This window comes from Papio anubis, chromosome 18 (genome assembly GCF_008728515.1).
Source record: "Papio anubis isolate 15944 chromosome 18, Panubis1.0, whole genome shotgun sequence".
Classification (NCBI taxonomy): Eukaryota; Metazoa; Chordata; class Mammalia; order Primates; family Cercopithecidae; genus Papio; species Papio anubis.
Window position 1 is genome coordinate 16,558,304 of NC_044993.1, and position 19,012 is coordinate 16,577,315.

Genomic DNA, 19,012 nt, shown 5'->3' on the forward strand with positions numbered 1-19,012 from the left:
AGGGAGAATATATAATTTTAACCCTGATAAACATCAAATAACCTAGATGGATTTGTGTTGGGGATTTAATATCATTAATAAACCTCTATACTAAGCTACTTAATGTACTACTTCTTGTTTTTGTTCATTACGTAAAAATACTTATTTGATTTTTTACTGACTTAATGTTGAATATGACTATATACTATCAGTGCACAAAACAGGGAGAGTAAATGCTTTAGCTGATGATGACCCAATGACAGCCATCTCTTAAAAGTGACATAAATTGGGTTGATGATGATGCTGGTAATGGGGAAGAAACATAAATGTTTATGGGGGAGAGAAGGTGGGATTTAAAGAAAAAACCCCCACATTAGATCCATAAAAGGAAGCTTTACCTTAATTTCCTTTTGTAATGATAGGTGCTAGCTGTATAATTTAGTTAGAAAAAATAATTTTTAAAAACTAGTTAAGAGCTGAGACAGACGAAATGAAGATGCACAAGCTTACAAGGTATGCAGGAGACCAAGGTATTTTCCTTTTGTTTTCTGGACAGCCCTTAGTGACAAGGAAACCAAACTCCCTCCTTTAATTTTGGCTTCATACTATTCTCATATGAATCATATTCAATCAGTAGAGCTTTCATTCTAAATTCAAGGAAGGTGCTGACCCACCATGTGAAGTAACACTCCATCAACAGCTTTCCTTCTCTCACTGTGGCTTGTAATGAATATATAAACTGCTGGAATCTATCTTTTGGGTTTTACATTTAGCTTTGGCAAAATGAAAAAGGTCTCAGGTGGGGTTGGGGGTGGGGGTGAGGGGCTTACAGCTCTCTGTTAAGCACAAACCTTTGCTTCTGGAAGTCTCTTAATACTATTATTACTGTTATCACTGTTACCCTCTTTGGCACTAAATGGGTTACTTTAGATGGCTCATGAAAATCCCAATCCATTTTGGAATGACCATGACTTTTATGTGGCAAAAGGATAGATGTCTACCAAGATAAACTAGAATTTTCTTCTCTTCTTATTCCCTTATTCCTGTCAGTTTCTCTTTTAAATGATTTATTTTTCATTTTTATTTGACATGCAATAATTGTGCATATTTGTGGGGTACAGAGTGATACTTTGATACATGCATACAATATGTAACGATCAAATCAGGGTAATTAGCATATCCAGCTCCTCAAACATTTATCATTCTTTGTGTTGAGAACATTTATGTTCTAGTTATTTGAAAATATAAATGAAATATTGTTAACCAGTCACCCCACAGTGCTACAGAACACTAGAACTTATTCCTCTTACCTAGCTGTAATTTTGTATCTGTTAACCAACCTCTCCTTTCCCCACCTCCCCTCTACCCTTCTTAGCCTCTGTGGCCACAATTTTACTCTCTACTTCTATGATCTCTTTTTTTTTTTTTTTTTTTTTTTTTGAGACAGAGTCTTGCTCTGTTGCCCAGGCTGGAGTGCAGTGGCACGATCTCAGCTCACTGCAACCTCTGCCTCCCGGGTTCACGCCATTCTTCTGCCTCAGCCTCCCAAGTAGCTGGGACCACAGGCACCCATCACCATGTTCGGCTAATTTTTTTGTATTTTTAGTAGAGACAGGGTTTCACCATGTTAGCCAGGATGGTCTCTATCTCCTGACCTCGTGATCTGCCCGCCTCAGCCTTCCAAAGTGCTGGGATTACAGGTGTGAGCCACCACGCCCGGCTATGATCTCAATTTGTTTTTTAGCTCCCACATATGAGTGAGAACACGTGGTATTTATCTTTCTGTGCCTGACTTATTTCACTTAACATAATATCCTCCAAGCTCATCTATGCTGCTGGAAATAACAGGATCTCATTTTTTTGTTAATGCCTGAATAGTATTATACTGTATCTATATATCACATTTTCTTTATCCATTCATCTGTTGATGGACACTTAGGTTGGTTCCACATCTCGGCTTTTGTAAGCAGTGCTGCGGTAAGCATGTGGGTGCAGCCATCTCTGCAACACTGATCTCCTTCCCTGTGGATAAGTACCCAGTAGTGGGATTGCTGGATCATAGGATAGTTCTATTTTTGGTTTTTTGAGCAGTCTCCATATTATTTTCAATAGTAGTTGTACTAATTTATATTCCTACTAACAGTGGATAAAAGCTCACTTTTCTCAGCATTATTGCCAGCATTTGTTATTTTTGGTCCTTTTAATAATAGACACTATAACTGGGGTGAGATGATATCTCACTGTGTTGATATGCATGTGAATTTCTTTTATAGATTTTTCACTATTAAGGCAAAGATAAAAAATGTAGGAACAGAAAACCAAATACCACATATAAATGGGAGCTAACCATTAAGTACACATGGACACAGAGAAGGGAACAAAAGATTCTGGAACCTACTTGAGGTGGAGGATGGAAGGGGAGAGAAGATTAAAAAAACTACCTATTGGGTATTACCTTATTACCTGGGTGACAAAATAATCTGTACACCAAACCCCCATGACACATAATTTTCCTACATAATAAACCTGCACATGCACCCCTGAATCTAAAGTAAAACTTAAAAGAAGAACTCTGCTCTCTTATGCCAACTGAAAACACATTTTACCATCCTTCTGTAAGTGTTCATGTGATAATACATAAAACACTATAAAAAGTAGTTACAAGGGCTGACTATAAATCAACGAGTTGAAGCTTTAAAACATGTCCCTTACATAGAAAAAGACGCACAATTTTGAAAAAATGAAGAACTAGGTATAGCTTTACTCCAAACTAAGATAAACATCATATGGGCCACAAGTAGAACAGAAACAATAGAGAGGCCTGAACCTACAGACCTACTGGCTCTAGGTTCTGAAACCAGTAGAGGCACCTTGAGAAAGAAAAACAGGAACCAAAATGATCCTGCAGGAAGCAAGGAATGAGGCCTAATGTCCCCTGCTAAGACAGCCTCCTGGCATTTGAAAGAAGGCTGAACAAAGTTGTGATGTTCCTGAAGCTATACCCTATACACAGACTGTGCCAGTGGTGGTGGACGTGGTGGTGCTAAAGTAGAGACTGCTATGTAAACAAACCTGAGGCCAAGCCACTGGTCAATGCAGTGACTGAATCTGTGATTTCTCTAGCATCCCCATGGGAGGAGCTCAAATTTGATTCTGGATTAGTGGTCACTGTCTAGGCTGAAGGCAAATGTAAAAATGCTAGAAAAGAAGGTGTGAGCACTGAGAAGGAGAGAGAAACATCCTCTATATCAGATTGATTTATAATTTAAAATTCTAAATGCTCAGAAGAATAGCTGCAAACAATCAGGTAATGAATTCATTCTGGAACAATCAACAGTGCAAACTGAAATTGATTAGAAAATGTACCCAAGATTCTTAAAGAGATACAGAATAGGATAATATACATAAAACAAAGATTATGAAACCATGACAGTGAGATAAGACTCAAGAATAAGCGGCTATAACCAATTATAAATCTTGGAATTGAAAAATGTAGTCATTAAAATTAAACTGCAAATGTAAATAGATGGAATAAACTTCAGACTTGCCAAAATCAGAATTTGTAAATTGAAACATACTGAAGAGGCAAGAGAGAGAGGAAGAGGTGAAATATATATATATAAGAAGTAAAATAAGGCCGGGCGCGGTGGCTCACGCCTGTAATCCCAGCACTTTGGGAGGCCGAGGCGGGCGGATCACAAGGTCAGGAGATCGAGACCACGGTGAAACCCCGTCTCTACTAAAAAAATACAAAAAATTAGCCGGGCGCGGTTGTGGGCGCCTGTAGTCCCAGCTACTCGGGAGGCTGAGGCAGGAGAATGGCATGAACCCGGGAGGCGGAGCTTGCAGTGAGCCGAGATTGCGCCACTGCACTCCAGCCTGGGCGACAGAGCGAGACTCCGTCTCAAAAAAAAAAAAAAAAAAAAAGAAGTAAAATAAAAATAGACATGTAGGATAGTACAAGAATATATATAAAATATATATATAAAATATACACACACTGGTGTGTGTGTGTGCGCGTGCGTGTGTTTTCTTAATGAAGGTAACAGAATGTCAGAGAAGAAATATTTGAAGACATAATGACTGAGACATTCCAGAATTTAAGGCTCAAATCCTCTGATACATTAAAGAGAAAATTTAAGAAAATCAAGGATAAAAACACAATCTTAAGAACAACTAGTGAGAAAAGACAAGTTCCTTATAAAGGAACAATAATCAGACTAACAGCAAAATTTTTATCACCAACAATTAATGCCAGAGGTCAAAGAGTGGAAAGAAAAGAGAAAAACCATCAAATAGAATCATATGCTCAGCTAAATCAAGCATCATAAACTACGGACCTCTAGCATTAGAAAGACATAATTTAGTAAAAAGAAACATAACCACACACACAAAAAAGCAGAGAAATACAAGAAATAAAAGAAGAAAAAAATCAACCAACTATTTTGGTAACTAGTGAGTGATACAGAATAGACTCATAGCCCAAAAATTTCCCTGTGCTCTGCCTATTCATCCATCCCTCCCACTAATCTCTGGCAAGCACTAATCTTTTTACTGTCTCCATAGTTTTGCCTTTTCCAGAATGTCATATAATTGGAATCATACATATGTAGCCTTTTCAGGTTGGCTTCTTTCAGTTAGTAATATGCATTTAAGTTTCTTCCATGTTTTTTACCATTTTAAATCATAAGACAGTATTTGGAATAATTTTATACCAATACATTTGCAAACTTTGATAAAATTTTTAAAAGTCTAGAAAAATTTAAATCTGAATAGTCATTATAGAAAATCATTCATTAGTTACAATTTCCATACATTTCCATTAATCTCCTAACATCCATAGACACACCAGGATCCTGAGACTAAATGGTTTTATCATTAAGCAATAGATCCTACTTTATATAATGATTATATAAGGTCTTTTCCAAAGATTAAAAAAAGAGGTAAGGATAACTCACGTTGTAAGAATGCAGTATTCTTGATATCAAAACCAGGGAAATGTAACATAAAAAATGTAAAACAACAAATGCAAAAATGTAAGTATATGATAGCAATCGTATCAATAGCATACTTGAATAATAGTATGTTATGGTTGGTTGGATTCACCCCAGGAATGTAAAAGTGATTCACAACCAGAGAATCTGTTAATTTAATTTGTTATATTAACAGGTAAGGGAAAAAAGCCATAAATCATCTGAATAGATACAGGAAATGCATTACATTTCAGCATGTGTTAATGATAACAAATAAGAAAGGATTAGAACTTTCTTAATGTGACATAGGCATTTACCAAAAATCTATAAGAGATGTTATGCTTAAAATGAAACATTTGAGGCTTTTTGATTAATGTGGGGAATAAGACAAAGATGTCTTATATAACCTCTACTATTCAGCATTGCATTGAAAAGCCTATCTCATGCAATGAGTCAGGAAAAAGCAGCAAAGAATTAAGGATTGGAAAGGAAACTTGCAGATAAAAATCTACAAACAGAACTAATGAAGAGATGTGTGGCAAGATTGAAAGCTGATACAAGAAAATTCAATAGTTCCTATAAATTATTATCTAGTTAGAAAATGCAATGCCAAAAAGGTACCATTCACACAACGGAACTTAGGAGAGATGACAAAGGATGTGTAAGACCTTTATGAAGAAAATTATAAGCCTTAATTAAAGGACATAAAAGAAATTCTAGTAGATATTCATAGTAAAGTTCCAGCGTTTATTTTCTAGGTGTGCAAATTTGAGCTACTTATTTATCATCCCTGTGCCTCATTTTCCACATTGGTAAAATAGAGATAATAATAAAATCTACCTAATTAAGTTGTTGAGGATCATGTAAAATAATACATACAAAAGGACTTAGAACAGTGCCTGATATATAACAAGTGTTATTATTGTTATTGTTAAGCTGTAGCTTTTTTTTTTTTTTTTTTTTTTTTGAGACGGAGTCTCGCTGTGTCTCCCAGGCTGGAGTGCAGTGGCGCGATCTCGGCTCACTGCAAGCTCCGCCTCCCGGGTTCACGCCATTCTCCCGCCTCAGCCTCCCAAGTAGCTGGGACTACAGGCGCCCGCTACCACGCCCGGCTAATTTTTTTTTTGTATTTTTAGTAGAGACGGGGTTTCACCGTGTTAGCCAGGATAGTCTCGATCTCCTGACCTCGTGATCCACCCGCCTCGGCCTCCCAAAGTGCTGGGATTACAGGCTTGAGCCACCGCGCCCGGCCAGCTGTAGCTTTTAAGACAGTAAGGATAGTGATACTGAGATAGATAAATGGAATATAACAGAAAGCTCAGAAACCTACCTAGGCACATATGAAGTCTGAAGTATAACAGAGGAAGCAATATCAATGCATGAAAAAAGGAAAGAGTAGCAAGAACTGGTGATAGGATGAATGGCTTTCTTCATGAAAAAAACAGACTTTACTTGCCTTAGATAAAAAAATAAACTTAGCTGGATTAAAGGCATGAAAAGTAAGAGTCGAAACCTATTCAAATAGAAGGACAGGGATGGAGTTCCTAAACCATACATAGAAAACAGATATGGCTGGCCGCAGTGGCTCACACGTGTAATTCCAGCATTGGCTGAGGTGGGTGGATTGCTTGAACCCAAGAGTTTGAGACCAGCCTGGGCAACATGATGAAACTCCATCTCTACAAAATTTACAAAACTTAGCAGGGCGTGGTGGTGTGTGCCTGTAGTCCCAGCTACTTGGGGGCTGAGGTGGGAGGATGGTTTGAACGTGGGAGGTGGAAGGCTGCAGTGAGCTGCGATTGTGCCACTGCACTCCAGCCTGGGTGACAGGATAAGATCCTGTAAAAAAAAAAAAAAAAAAAAGTAAGAAAAGAAGGAAACAAAGAAAGGGAGAGAGAGAGGGAGAAAGAAAAAGAAGAAAGAAAGAAAACAGATACAGTGAAGAAAATGATTCATTAAAATATGTTTCATATCCATAGTGTCTGACCTCCAGAATTAAATAATTCTGTGGTGGAACAGACAGAAAATAGACTAAAATGTAGAGAAGCGGAGTGATGACTGACTTTTATCATGCAACCTTGGCCAATTCTCTCAACCAAAAGAATCTCAGTTATCTGATCTGCTGAATGAGGACATTGCAGACCTTAAGGGGGGTGAGTATGTGTTGAGAACACAGCACGTGCTAGGCATGAATCACATTAACACAAGAGGTGGGCTGTGAGCTAAAAACTAAATAGTATTTTGTGAATACATCTTAGGAAACAAAGCTACTATTTTGTAAAACCCATCAGAAACAAAAAGAATACAAGGAGGCTTAACAACTGTAGTTGGTCTCTGATTCATGTACATTTCTTTCCTTTTTCCTTATGCCTTTTTCCTCATCATTTCCCTCTACAGATGTAACAATTTAGAGGGCAGAGCTAATCTACTCATTGAAGCCTGAGAAACAGCCCATTCTATCTCCTCTTCACACACAGTGTGGGGTGGAATAGCTTAATGATGTCATCTGTCAAAAGGCCCTGGAGTCTTATTGTTTGTCCATTAGAAATGTCTCTAGCGTGGAATCTTCTAATATAGTCAATTCCCCAAGGAGAAGACAGAGTTTCAGATCTACAGTGAGCTTCAGTATGCAGGGGTGATGCAGTGTACGAGGCATAGCTGCAGTTTTCTACAGACCAGTTGCTACAAGAAGTTTAAAATGAGCTCTCTGGTAATAGCCACAATTTTCACTCTTCGAAAATGGATAGAGTCCGGCACTGACAATCTCCCTTGATGTTAAATGCCTGCCAGCCAATTTCTTTCTGAGTTTCTCTATTTCTTTTGTTAAAGTAGGGGACATAACTTTGAATTTTAAACTTCCACTAGCTATACTAGTGAAGAATTTTTACACACATTTATATACATAACTAAATGCTCTATGTTATACTACAAAGGATAAAAAAGAAAGTGAAAAAGTAAATTATGTGTCTTTATTTCAGATATACAATTGAAGGAATTTTGGTTGGCTGAAAAATGGCATTGTAGAGATAATTTTTATATGTACATTTCAACACCTCTCTGCATAAAATGAAGTGTATCCAGTCCTTTTCTCTACTTCAGAAATACTCCTTAATTTCTTCTCCTGCCCTTTTAACAAATCCTACTCCTCTAGGTATGTCTACCTTAAAGGGTCATTTATGAACATGAAACCATGCTCCTTTCACCATTTCCAAGTCCATTTTCATAATCACTGCTGGGGTAAAGTTAGGCAGTTCATTAGCGCAGAGGAAAAGAGAAGGAATCGGAAGTCAGACCACTGGGGCCGGAACCAGGCCTGCCACTTACAAGTTGTGGCAATTAACTTAACCTATTTCTACCTGGTTAAAACGGGGATAATAACAGTATTTTCTCACAGAATTGTAGTAAATGAAATACTGTATATAAAGTGACAAATAGGTAGAATGAAATAGATGTTAGTCAGAATTAACTTAGTGTCACCATATTGTCATCATTATAATTGTTAAGCCAGCTGCTAGTTGCTGGAAAGTCAGTGCAGAGACTACTGTCATTTAAAGGAGACAGACACATCAACAAATACATATAGAAAGCGGGTCCCTACTTAAATGAGGAAATAACCCAGTGGCTGAGGGTCTGAAGGAGCTTTGAAAGCCTAATAATTCTCCCTTGCTGCCATATCACTGTGTATGGCTGTGGCAAGTGACAGAGAAAAATAAATGTTTTAAAGGAACCTTGCTTGGATGAGGCATCTGAATGCCTGTTTCCTGAATCCAGGAATTCTAAGTATCTCTTCACAATGACCTTTCCCTACAGATCACGGAGGCAGAAGGCCGCTACAAAGACGTCTTGGTGCCATCTGAGTCCCAAGGTGGCACTGACATCTGGACCCAAGGTTTGAGCTAAAGGTAGTCAAGGCTGAATTAGAGCCAAGAGCAAAAAGAAAATGATTCCAGATGCTTCCAAACAAGTGCCGAGCAAGGCACTTCCTCTGCCTAGCAAGGGGCACCCATTAAAAGGAGGCATCTGTTCTATAGCCCAGTGCTGAGGTCCCTAGGGCCCTGGGGCCCTGCTGCATCCTCACCCTTATTTCCGCTGCTTACAGGGAGGGGAAAGTCTCTCTTCCTGGCAGAGCTCCCTGCATACAAGCAGAGTCCACATTCTCCTGCCAACAGGGCCTTTCCATTCTCCGTTCTCACATTCTGACTTTTTTTTTTCTCTCCTCCAAACCAGAGGTGCCTTATTCGATTGTTTCAAATAAGTCAGCCTGCTGGGAACTGTTGGTGGAGGCTGATATTCCAGGCACAGGCATTCCAAAGCAAAGGAGAGCCTACTGCTCCAGGTCACAAAATACTCTTCCTTGTACTAATCAACTTTTTTACACTCAAAATAAATTTTTAATGGAATATAAAAAATATAATCTTCACTGTTTCTTCCTTCCATACTATATGAAGAGGTCCCAGGTGTTTTTAAACATCATTTTTTTCTGTATAGTGTTTGTTTCTGAGAAATTACAAATTGCTCTAAGTGTCATTTATCTTCCAGCATCACTGTGGAGGTAGGCTTCCAGCTTCCCATCTCCTGACCCCTCTGGCTGATAACAAACAGATGCTTCATGTGAAGGGTGAATCTAATCACAGTGGTGCTGTGCTGTGTGGCCACACATGAGGCTGAGTGTGTCAGGTGGCTGACAGTGACTGCCACATCTGGGAAGGGCTGACATTCACCCATGGCCAAAAGAGGAGATAGAGTGGCCCCTCCTGTCACAGCATCCAACAAGAAAAGAGAAGAACTTCCAGCACCTGAATTTGTAATAGGCTTGGGGAATAAACTATTAATTGAAGCTCTCTCCTAATGCTTAGTAATTCCTGTAAGAATGCGTTTGAAGGTTTGGTACTATACATCAAGTTGAAATTTTTCAGTTTCCTTCCACTGTAGTTAATTTCAAATTAGCATAATTCAATTTTTATAACGTTAATACATATCATATTTACTAGGACATCCAAAAAAACTCAGCTGAAATAAGAGTTTAATTTTCCCCTATGAGAACTACTTGAAGTTAAAACCACTTTTCTTTTTTTCCTTTTTTTTCTTTTTTTTTTTTTTGAGACAGAGTCTCACTCTGTCACCCAGGCTGGAGTGCAGTGGTGTGATCTCAGCTCACCAAACAGAGACTGACTCTTCCTCTCCCAGCATCAACTCGGCACTGAACCAGGAAGCAACACTTACTAAGCGGTACCCTGTGCTTTCTACCAAACACATCTATTAACTAATTGGATAAAAACTAGTAAAAATGTCTTTTCTATAGGATTTTTCTTTAAACATTATGAAACAATATTCTTTACATGAGATTCACACAGTGCTAGAGCACGATTGGGGTTGTGTGAAAACCTCCATTAAAAAGACCAGTGGCTGTATGTGAATATGGCTGCCTTCATAACGAGTAGAGATAAATGATAATAAAAATAAATAATGATGATAAATGGCTGCTAACTGGGACCAATGTCTCTGGTGAGCTGTCACAAGTCAGCAGAAAATGACATTCCTTAAATTTTATGAAATTAATAATACTTGATTATTCAGAAATACCTGATGAATAATCTGAATATGCTGAAACTAAATGTTAGTTCTCATTCAAATGCAATAATTTGACAACAGGCAGAGGGCTATACAATTAAACATTTTATATTTAAATTTAGAAAACTATTTCTAAAATCAAGAATACTTTCAATTATTGAATTAGAAATTCCTAAACTCTACAAAACCCCATCATTTCATGTCTGTTCTTGTATAAAAAAAATAAAAATTAGCTTATAGAAGACAAGCTGGTCTAAACGTCATCATGAAATACAGCTGTATTTGACCCTTGAACAACAGGAGTTTGAACTGCATTGGTCCACTTATATGTGGATTTTCTTCCACCTCTGCCACCCATGGGACAGTAAGACCAACCCCTTCTCTCCCTCCTCCTCCTCAGCCTACTCAATGTGAAGATGATGAGGATGAAGATCTTTATGATGATCTACCTGCACTTAATGAATAAGTATATTTGTGCTTCTTTATGATTTTCTTAATAACATTTCTTTTCTCTAGCTTACTTTATTGTAAGAATACAGTATGTGATACATATAACGTACAAAATATGTGTTAATACTGCTATTGGAAAGGTTTCTGGTCAACAGTAGGTTGTTAGCAGTAAGTTTTTGAGAGGTTAAAAGTTATATGTTTATTTTGCTGTGCTGAAGCTCTTTAGTTTAATTAGGACCCATTTGTCAATTTTTGTTTTTGTTGTAATTGCTTTTAGAATCTTTGTCATAAAATCTTTGCCAGGGGCCATGTGCAGAGTGGTATTGCCTAGGTTATCTTCCAGGATTTTTATAGTTTTAGGTTTTACATGTAAGTCTTTCATCCATCTTGAGTTGATTTCTGCATATGGTATGAGGAAGGGGTCTAGTTTCAATCTTCTGCATATGACTAGCCAGTTATCCAAATGCCATTTATTGAATACAGAATCTTTTCCCCATTGCTTTTGTCAACTTTGTCAAAGATAAAATGGTTGCAGGCTGTGTGGCATTATTTCTGGGCTCTCTATTCTGTGGCATTGGTCTATGTGTCTGGAATGAAATCATGTCCTTTGCAGCAATATGGATGGAGCTGGAGGCCATTATCCTAAGCAAATTAACGCAGGAACAGAAAACCAAATATCACACAAAGAAGGGAACAAGAGACACTGGGGCCTACTTGAGGGTGAAGGGCGGGAGGAAGAGAAAATACAAAAACTACCTATTAGATACTATGCTTATTACCTGGGTGATAAAATAATCTGTACACCAAACCTGTGACATACAATTTACCTATGTAACAAACCTGTACATGTACCTCCTGAAACTAAAATAAAAGTTTTAAAAAAAAGTTATATGTGAATTTTCAACTGCATAGGGGTTTGGTGTCCCTAATCCTCACATTGTTCAAGGGTCAACTGTACAAAAAAATGAGACAAAACCATTTCTAAAACCATTTTACATCTATTTTGTATCTGTCTTTGCTGTTTACTTTAATTTCTGTTTTTGGTGAATACTCTCCTGTATTTCATACATCCTTACAAACTACCTTAAAATATTGCTAGAAGGAAAAGAGAACAAAAATAGAATAAACACACTAACACATTTGTAGCCAAAAGGACTCAAATTAAAGGAAGCACTTCTAATTAAAGAGACATCTAAAAAGTGTTTTTTTGAGGGCTGGAGCTGGGCTTAGGTACAGTTCAGGAGGGGAGCTTGTTAACCTCTGAAGCATCTTCCTGAACTGGGATTCTATTGATTGTACTTGCCTGTTTACCAAAACACATGCACACTGTGTTTCTTAATCAACAAAAGTATTATAATAGGTGTCCCTTAAGCTAAGGTATCCCTTAATCAACAAAATTATTAATTGACGCATAAATCATTATGTTAATAATTCATTATAATAAAGAAGAATTGGGGATGGGAATGACGTGGTTTAATGCAACAACATAACCATGCAAATCTCTGCTTCTGGTGATCATTTTCAAAGACATGTTGCAAAAATAGGGCCATTGCCTGTAAGCCAAAGCTGTGTTTCATCATGTCCCATGACTTACCATGCATGCCCGGAAAAATGCAGGAATGAAGGACTGGTTGCATAGGTTGAGAATCCTGGAAGAGTCTTTTAGGACGTAGATACTGCCAAAGTCCACTTGATTGGGATGGACGTAGATAACTGGGCCTTCTCCAGTGCTCTTTAAGTGACATACCTGAGTTCCGCCAGAGAGAAAGAACACAGGAACAGCTGGAAATGGCTAGTCACTTATAGCCATTCCTTCAATAAAAAGCAAGGGCATAAGAGGATGCTTATGAGAACTGGCACCCCTTCCCACTGGTGTGCTGTGGTCTCCAGGACACAGCGAGGGCCATGCTGGTCAGACCTGTGAATTCACCCTGGATTTCCTCCCCAGAAAGGATGAGCAGCTTCCCAGGTCAGCCCAGAGCCATGCACTGAGGGGAAACCAGAATCTGGGTCCGCTCCATCCCACACAGCACTCCAGCCTCAACAACACTTAGTACAGGGTTAAGCGTCAGCACTGTGGCTGGGTTTGAGTTCCAGTTCTGTTGCTTTACAAGTGGTGTGGCAGGGCAGGGCCACTGCACATAGTTGTGAGGGTTGGAGATTGAAATCCACTTTGCTCTGCTCTCTTCTCCCTGTCCCTTGAGCCAGGCACTGAGTCTGCCCGAGGAAGGTGGCCTTTTTCTTTCACAAAGTTCTGGCTGCTCAGCAAGCTACCCTCTCATGGGCTGCATCTGTGCAGGGGGGTGGGGGAGGGGCACAGTGAGCCTCGTGGGGGACCTGAACTGGTGACATGTTTTGGGGTTGGCCTGCCTTGGTGATGCTGCTTTGTAAATTAGGTGGCTTATCTACAGCATCTTATATGGAAGAGATAAAAGCAAAATCCTAGTGTTTTATGCTCTCTAAGCAATCAGAGTCACATCAAAGAAATGTAAGGTGAAGGCCGGGCACGGTGGCTCAAGCCTGTAATCCCAGCACTTTGGGAGGCCGAGACGGGCGGATCACAAGGTCAGCAGATCGAGACCATCCTGGCTAACACGGTGAAACCCCGTCTCTACTAAAAAATACAAAAAAATAGCCGGGCGAGGTGGCGGGCGCCTGTAGTCCCAGCTACACGGGAGGCTGAGGCAGGAGAATGGCGTAAACCCGGGAGGCGGAGCTTGCAGTGAGCTGAGATCAGGCCACTGCACTCCAGCCTGGGCGACAGAGCCAGACGCCGTCTCAAAAAAAAAAAAAAAAAGAAATGTAAGGTGACATCACTAGTTCCCAAGAAAACCACATGTCTAGGAATACAGAGCCTATTGGGCAACCTCCTGTAGGATTCAATGTTTATCCTTCAACTCAGCCTAAGCAGTGGAGAGCTTTCCATGAATCCCTCTTCCTCTTAGAGAGACTATTTCTCTTAACAGCTTGAGTAGGCTAATATGAGCCACAAGTCAAGTCAATATACAAGAAAAACTCAGGTGAACAGTGAAAGAAAGTGATCTCCTAGCCCATAGGTGACAAACCAGTGATACCCAAACCCAGCTTTGCACCAGGAACAACCAAGGAGCTTATTAAGCATACAGATGTGCTGGCTCCTGTACAGATGTGCCGGCTTCCTCCCCTTGGAGATTCTGATTTAAAAGGATTGGAGAGGGGTCAGGCGTGTGGGAATGTGTGTGTGTGTGTGTGTGTGTGTGAGAGATAGAGAGAGAGAGAGACAGAGAGAGAGAGAGACAGAGAGAGACTCCTGGTATCCTGTTAGGTTTAAGGATGATTGCTATAAAACACCGCTTCTGTTAGATGTAGCCATAAACAGATTCCATAAAGTCACATCGCACTGGTATTTTACCATTGCAGAGAAAAAACATAAAACCCTACAACTCCAAGAAACTGGGACATATGTGAATACAGTGTGGGCCTTAAACGAGAAAGCTCAAAATGTTTGAGAAGAAGCACAGCAATTTCAACTGCAGTTCTGAAAATGGATTCTCACCAAAGGGGGGTCCTGGCTCCCAAAGATCGAGATGTAAACCATGGATCTGTGTTCTCCAGTGACCTGGGTCTCCAGGGCCAGTGGTATGTGGATGGTGCTGCTGGGGGGGATGACCCCACTAGGGGTGGGGCTGGAAAGCAGCACAGCAGGCACCTCCTCACACACCTGGGGGAGAGAAAACCAGAGGGGTAAGGACATCACAGCATGGAACAAATAGCGTATTCGCTAATTTTGAAGTAAGTGTTTTCCTGAGTCCATAGAGGTCTTTTAGAAATGTCTTATTATTCAAGCAAGCAAATGGGGATGAACACCCCAATTGGGCCAAAAGGAAGTTTGGTTAAGTGGGGTGTGCATGAGGCCCAAAATTCAAAGTGCCCAACAAGATGCAGAATTATCTGCAACACAAATAAGTTCAGGGCAACAGCTTTCCACTTTCCTTAGGAAAAGGAAAAGGTCCACTTTCCACTTTCTGAGTTCCTTAACCTGGCCCTCGGCACCCTCACGCATCGTCCCGGCTCCCTCGCCCTTCGTGCTCTATCAATAGAGGCGGCTAGTGTTTCCTGAATCCATGATGCTGCTTCTCACCTCCAATCCTTTGCACTCGTGGTGACTCCTCCTAGAATGTCTGTTCCCGTCAACCCGTCTGGCACACTCACCTTGAATTCTCCCTCCATTCCTCTAGGGCTCTAGGGTGGGAACCTTTCCTCTGTCCCCAGGGAGCATCCTGTGCAGTGCTTTTCCACAGCATGCACTGGACAGCACCATGCCACCTGCATGTCCCGCTGACAACTTCTTAGCACACAGCAGGGGCCTCTCCTGTCTACATGCCCACTTTCTGACCCAAAGCATATGCTCAGTTTTTAAAGTGAGGAATGAATGGATGGATGAATGAATGAACAAGTGTCCAGTGTTGACCAATTTGTGTTTCTCGGAACCCTGTTCTGCAGCATATTACCAGCTTTTATGCAACAGGAACACAAATAAAAATTTTTAAATGCCACTGTATAATCTTGGGAACCATTTTTCAGAGCCTCTGCTGCTGGGGAGGAAGACAGAGCACACAGGTGTCACCTGCCTGGGGTACACCACAGTCTCTCTGCATCTGGTCTGGCCTAACATGGCCCAGTCTAACTCCTCCCTGTGCCGCAGTGCTCCACCGAGCCTTATGACAGCCTGAGGTCAGACTGATCTCTTTACCTAGGTTTTGACATCTTGCTCATTATGGATTTTTTTGGAATTAATTTTGATTTCTTACAATATGGCATGGAAATACTAAGTATCTTGACGGAGTGCTTGGCTTCCCCTTAAATTCTGTCCCCAAGGCAAGTGCCTCATCCTATGCCCAGCCCTGCTGTGCAAAAGCAACTCCCCCTGACCCCAGATGCAGGCTCCACTCTGAGTTCTTAAAATGATCATGTACTGAGAAGGGTTGACCTGGCCTGCCGTGACACATCTGAGTGGGTGTCAGACCCTGTCTCCCCTCACCCCCACCCTTGGCTTCTGGTTCTGTCTCAGAGAAACTCATAGAACCATTCTATTTCTCTCTTACATAACAGCCCCGTGACTCATGAAAGGTAGTTGTGTTATCCTAGCTAAGTCTATTCTGTTTCAGATTAAACACACACATGACTGGATTTGCAGATGTCATGGATTGCCATTTTGGTTACTGTGAACATGATGCCTTTTTTTTCAAGTTTCCATTAGAAAAATACAATGACAACATCTGAAGACAAAATTCTGGCTGTGTTCTGACCGGCAGCTATCTCCTTCCTTTACCTGAATGTGGTAATTCTCTGCTGCAGCCTAAACCTGCCTTGGTTCTGTGGCCTTCCTATTGCTGTTTTAACTCCCATTGATCTTGTAGCCAAATAAACCCCCATACGATATTTGTGCATATATTTTAGTTAAAATATTGTACTTATATAACTGAGTTTTATACCCAAATGCATTCTTGGTAAACTGCATCTCAGTAGTAACCTTCCATTACTCTAACCTGCACAGATTTTTTAAAAAATGTTTATCCATCTGTGTTTAACTGCTTAGTCTCCCACCTAGCTGGGTGTAGTGGCATATGGACAGACACATTTCATAAAACATGAAGAGACAATTCCTCCTTTCTTATTCCTGTATTGTCTCTAGCTTTCTGGTCCAACAAATCTACTTATAAATATTGCATTACTTACTGATGCCATTCAAATCACAGCCATGGACATAATGAAAACTCCTAGCTCATTTCCCATGCATGGTTAGTTCACAGGCAATTATTTGCAGGTGCAATTCTGCATGTTAGCTTAATTGACACTTTCCCTTCTTTATCAAGGGTAATTTCCCTGGGAAATTAACAACAGTTTACACCTGCAGCTGTTCAGGCATGCAGCTAGCAATCCAACTATGACTTTAGAACCCCATCCTTATGACTATCTAAGGGTTAAAAACCAGCATTACTTAAGGTCATGTGTTCAGGGATGTGGCACTTCAGAGGGATTTCTGTTTCTCATCAAGGGAACCCAATGGAAGAATTAATACTGAAGAAGGAGAAAGGAACTCACCTGAGGCTGGACCTCATAGAATCCTGGGAGGTCATCTCGATTGGCAAGCTGGAGTGTTTTCTCATACGGGTACTTCAGGAAGCAGTGCCCAAAGTCCACCTCTGTGTTGACCAGATGGAGGGCAGGTACAATACACCTGCTCGGAGAAGCCCATCACACAATTCAAAACAGAGAGCTTGTTTACATACAGAAAACGTAGAGCCCCAAGTGAGATACATTTGTCAGTGTCACATAGTAGTTTTTCTCTAATAACCGCATTAGTCACTTTCAAAGCTTCTCTCCTGCTCTCTTCCCTGTCTCTTGGCCCCCAGTCACCACTTTTTAATCAAAAAAGGACTAGAAGCAGAACTCCTTGAAGAGCTGTCTGGTGGGTAATGACTCACATTTCCATTGTTTTATATATTTGGCCTTCTTTGGGCAAGGGGTGCCATGGCGCAAGATCCTTAGGGTAATGAATCTGTTTCCACGCCAAACAGGGTCAGTGCCACCAGCATGTGGTCCTAAGGAGCTGTGACACTTTGGGCCAGTCAGAAAGCCCCCTAAGGACTAGCGACAGCTCATACCATCTAAATCACAGTAATAATGCTAATTCCTATGCAGAACAGCTGTTTTGGATGCAGAGGCTCAGGGGGCTGCTTGGTCCAGAACTGGCACTGTGACAGGGTTCTCAGTGTGCCGACATGGAGGGGGTGAGGTGGGGGGAGAGGGAAGGAGGGTTGTATGCAGGAAAGAGAGGAGTTGAAGCCCTGTGTTTGCCATTGGTCTATTATTAGGTGACTTGGATTTTATTTGCTGTCTGTGACTCTCAATGTCTACTCTACCCTATGTCATTGTTTCAATATAGTGCAATGGTGAAGAGTACCAGCTTTTGAATTTGCAGAGCCAGCTTCAAAGACTGACCTTACTAAGTACAACCTGTGCAACCTTGGGCAAGCTGCTTTCTGTCTCAGAGTCCCATTTCTCTCATAGGTAAAACGAGGATAATTCTAGGGACTGATATTGGCATTATAAACTCTTCTTAGGGTGTTGGAAGAGCACAGCCCAGCACCAGGTAAGTGCCCAGTAAGAGGAAGTGGGCCTGTGGCAGAATCATGGCAGGCTGTCACTGCTGGCTCTCTGGAGAGAATCACTTGAGGCTGCAGTTCTAAAAGCAATTCTTCTCTTAAGAGTCAGTGAGTAGTTCCTATAGATTACACCAAAAATAAGGACATGAAAGAGCCTTTCTTTAACCCCAAAGTTTGTGATTTTGCACGAGGTGAGTGTTCATTTTTAGTTGGAATGGAAGTTGTCTGTTGACCCAGTGACTTTCTTAAAGCTAATCCTTTACGGCTTGAAATACTGTGACTGAGAGGGCTTACACTTCTTGACTTGGGTCACAGAATATAAGTAGAAAACTCACAGCCTCTTTAGCCCTTTTTTTTTTTTTTTTTTTTTTTTTTAAATTTAGGATTTCCTATTGATAGTTGTAGGGAAAGGGGTTGGAAGTATCTGAATACGCCTGCATAGAAAAGAAAAGCAGGACTAGACTGAAAGGCAAACCTGGGCATAGAAAGGACCACATTAGGGTTTTTACTGTTGGTAAACAAAGGAAAAAATTAGGTCTTGAAGGAATACTAAGTAGGTCAAGGTAACACAGTGGGAACCCTAATTTAAGTTATTTCTGCACTGTTATTTATCTTCATCCAAGCCCAAGACACATGAAATGGTGTCGGTCACCTCCCCACCAACCAGCACATCTGCCCCATCTTTAAAGTGTATGTCTTCCTAAGATTCACAAGAGATCCGAATTCCAGAGATTGACATATTAGCATAATTATCACTTTTACTCAGTCACTTTCTCTATTTCCTATATATAGCATTTTCATACATACACCTTAAAGTCCCAGATCTGGACACTGATTGCTTTGGGAAGAGTGCGGTCCCAGGATTTTACTTAGGATCACATCATTATTAAT

The 19,012-nt window shown here is 40.5% G+C and overlaps 1 protein-coding gene across 4 annotated transcripts in view; it reads right to left on the reverse strand.

The window, feature by feature from the left end:
* HYDIN (HYDIN axonemal central pair apparatus protein) overlaps positions 1-19,012 on the reverse strand; it is a 415,044-nt gene that overhangs the window by 234,571 nt on the left and 161,461 nt on the right. For all 4 annotated transcript variants that reach the window (XR_004179730.1, XM_021932150.2, XM_021932149.2 and 1 more), the window contains exons 16-18: positions 17,058-17,193; positions 14,509-14,673; positions 12,568-12,720 (exon numbers count right to left, since the gene is read on the reverse strand). Coding sequence is in view for 3 of the 4 variants with exons in the window: in XM_021932150.2 (XP_021787842.2) it covers positions 12,568-12,720; positions 14,509-14,673; positions 17,058-17,193 (454 nt within the window). In the remaining variant the exon portion in view is untranslated. The remainder of the gene's footprint in view (positions 1-12,567; positions 12,721-14,508; positions 14,674-17,057; positions 17,194-19,012) is intronic.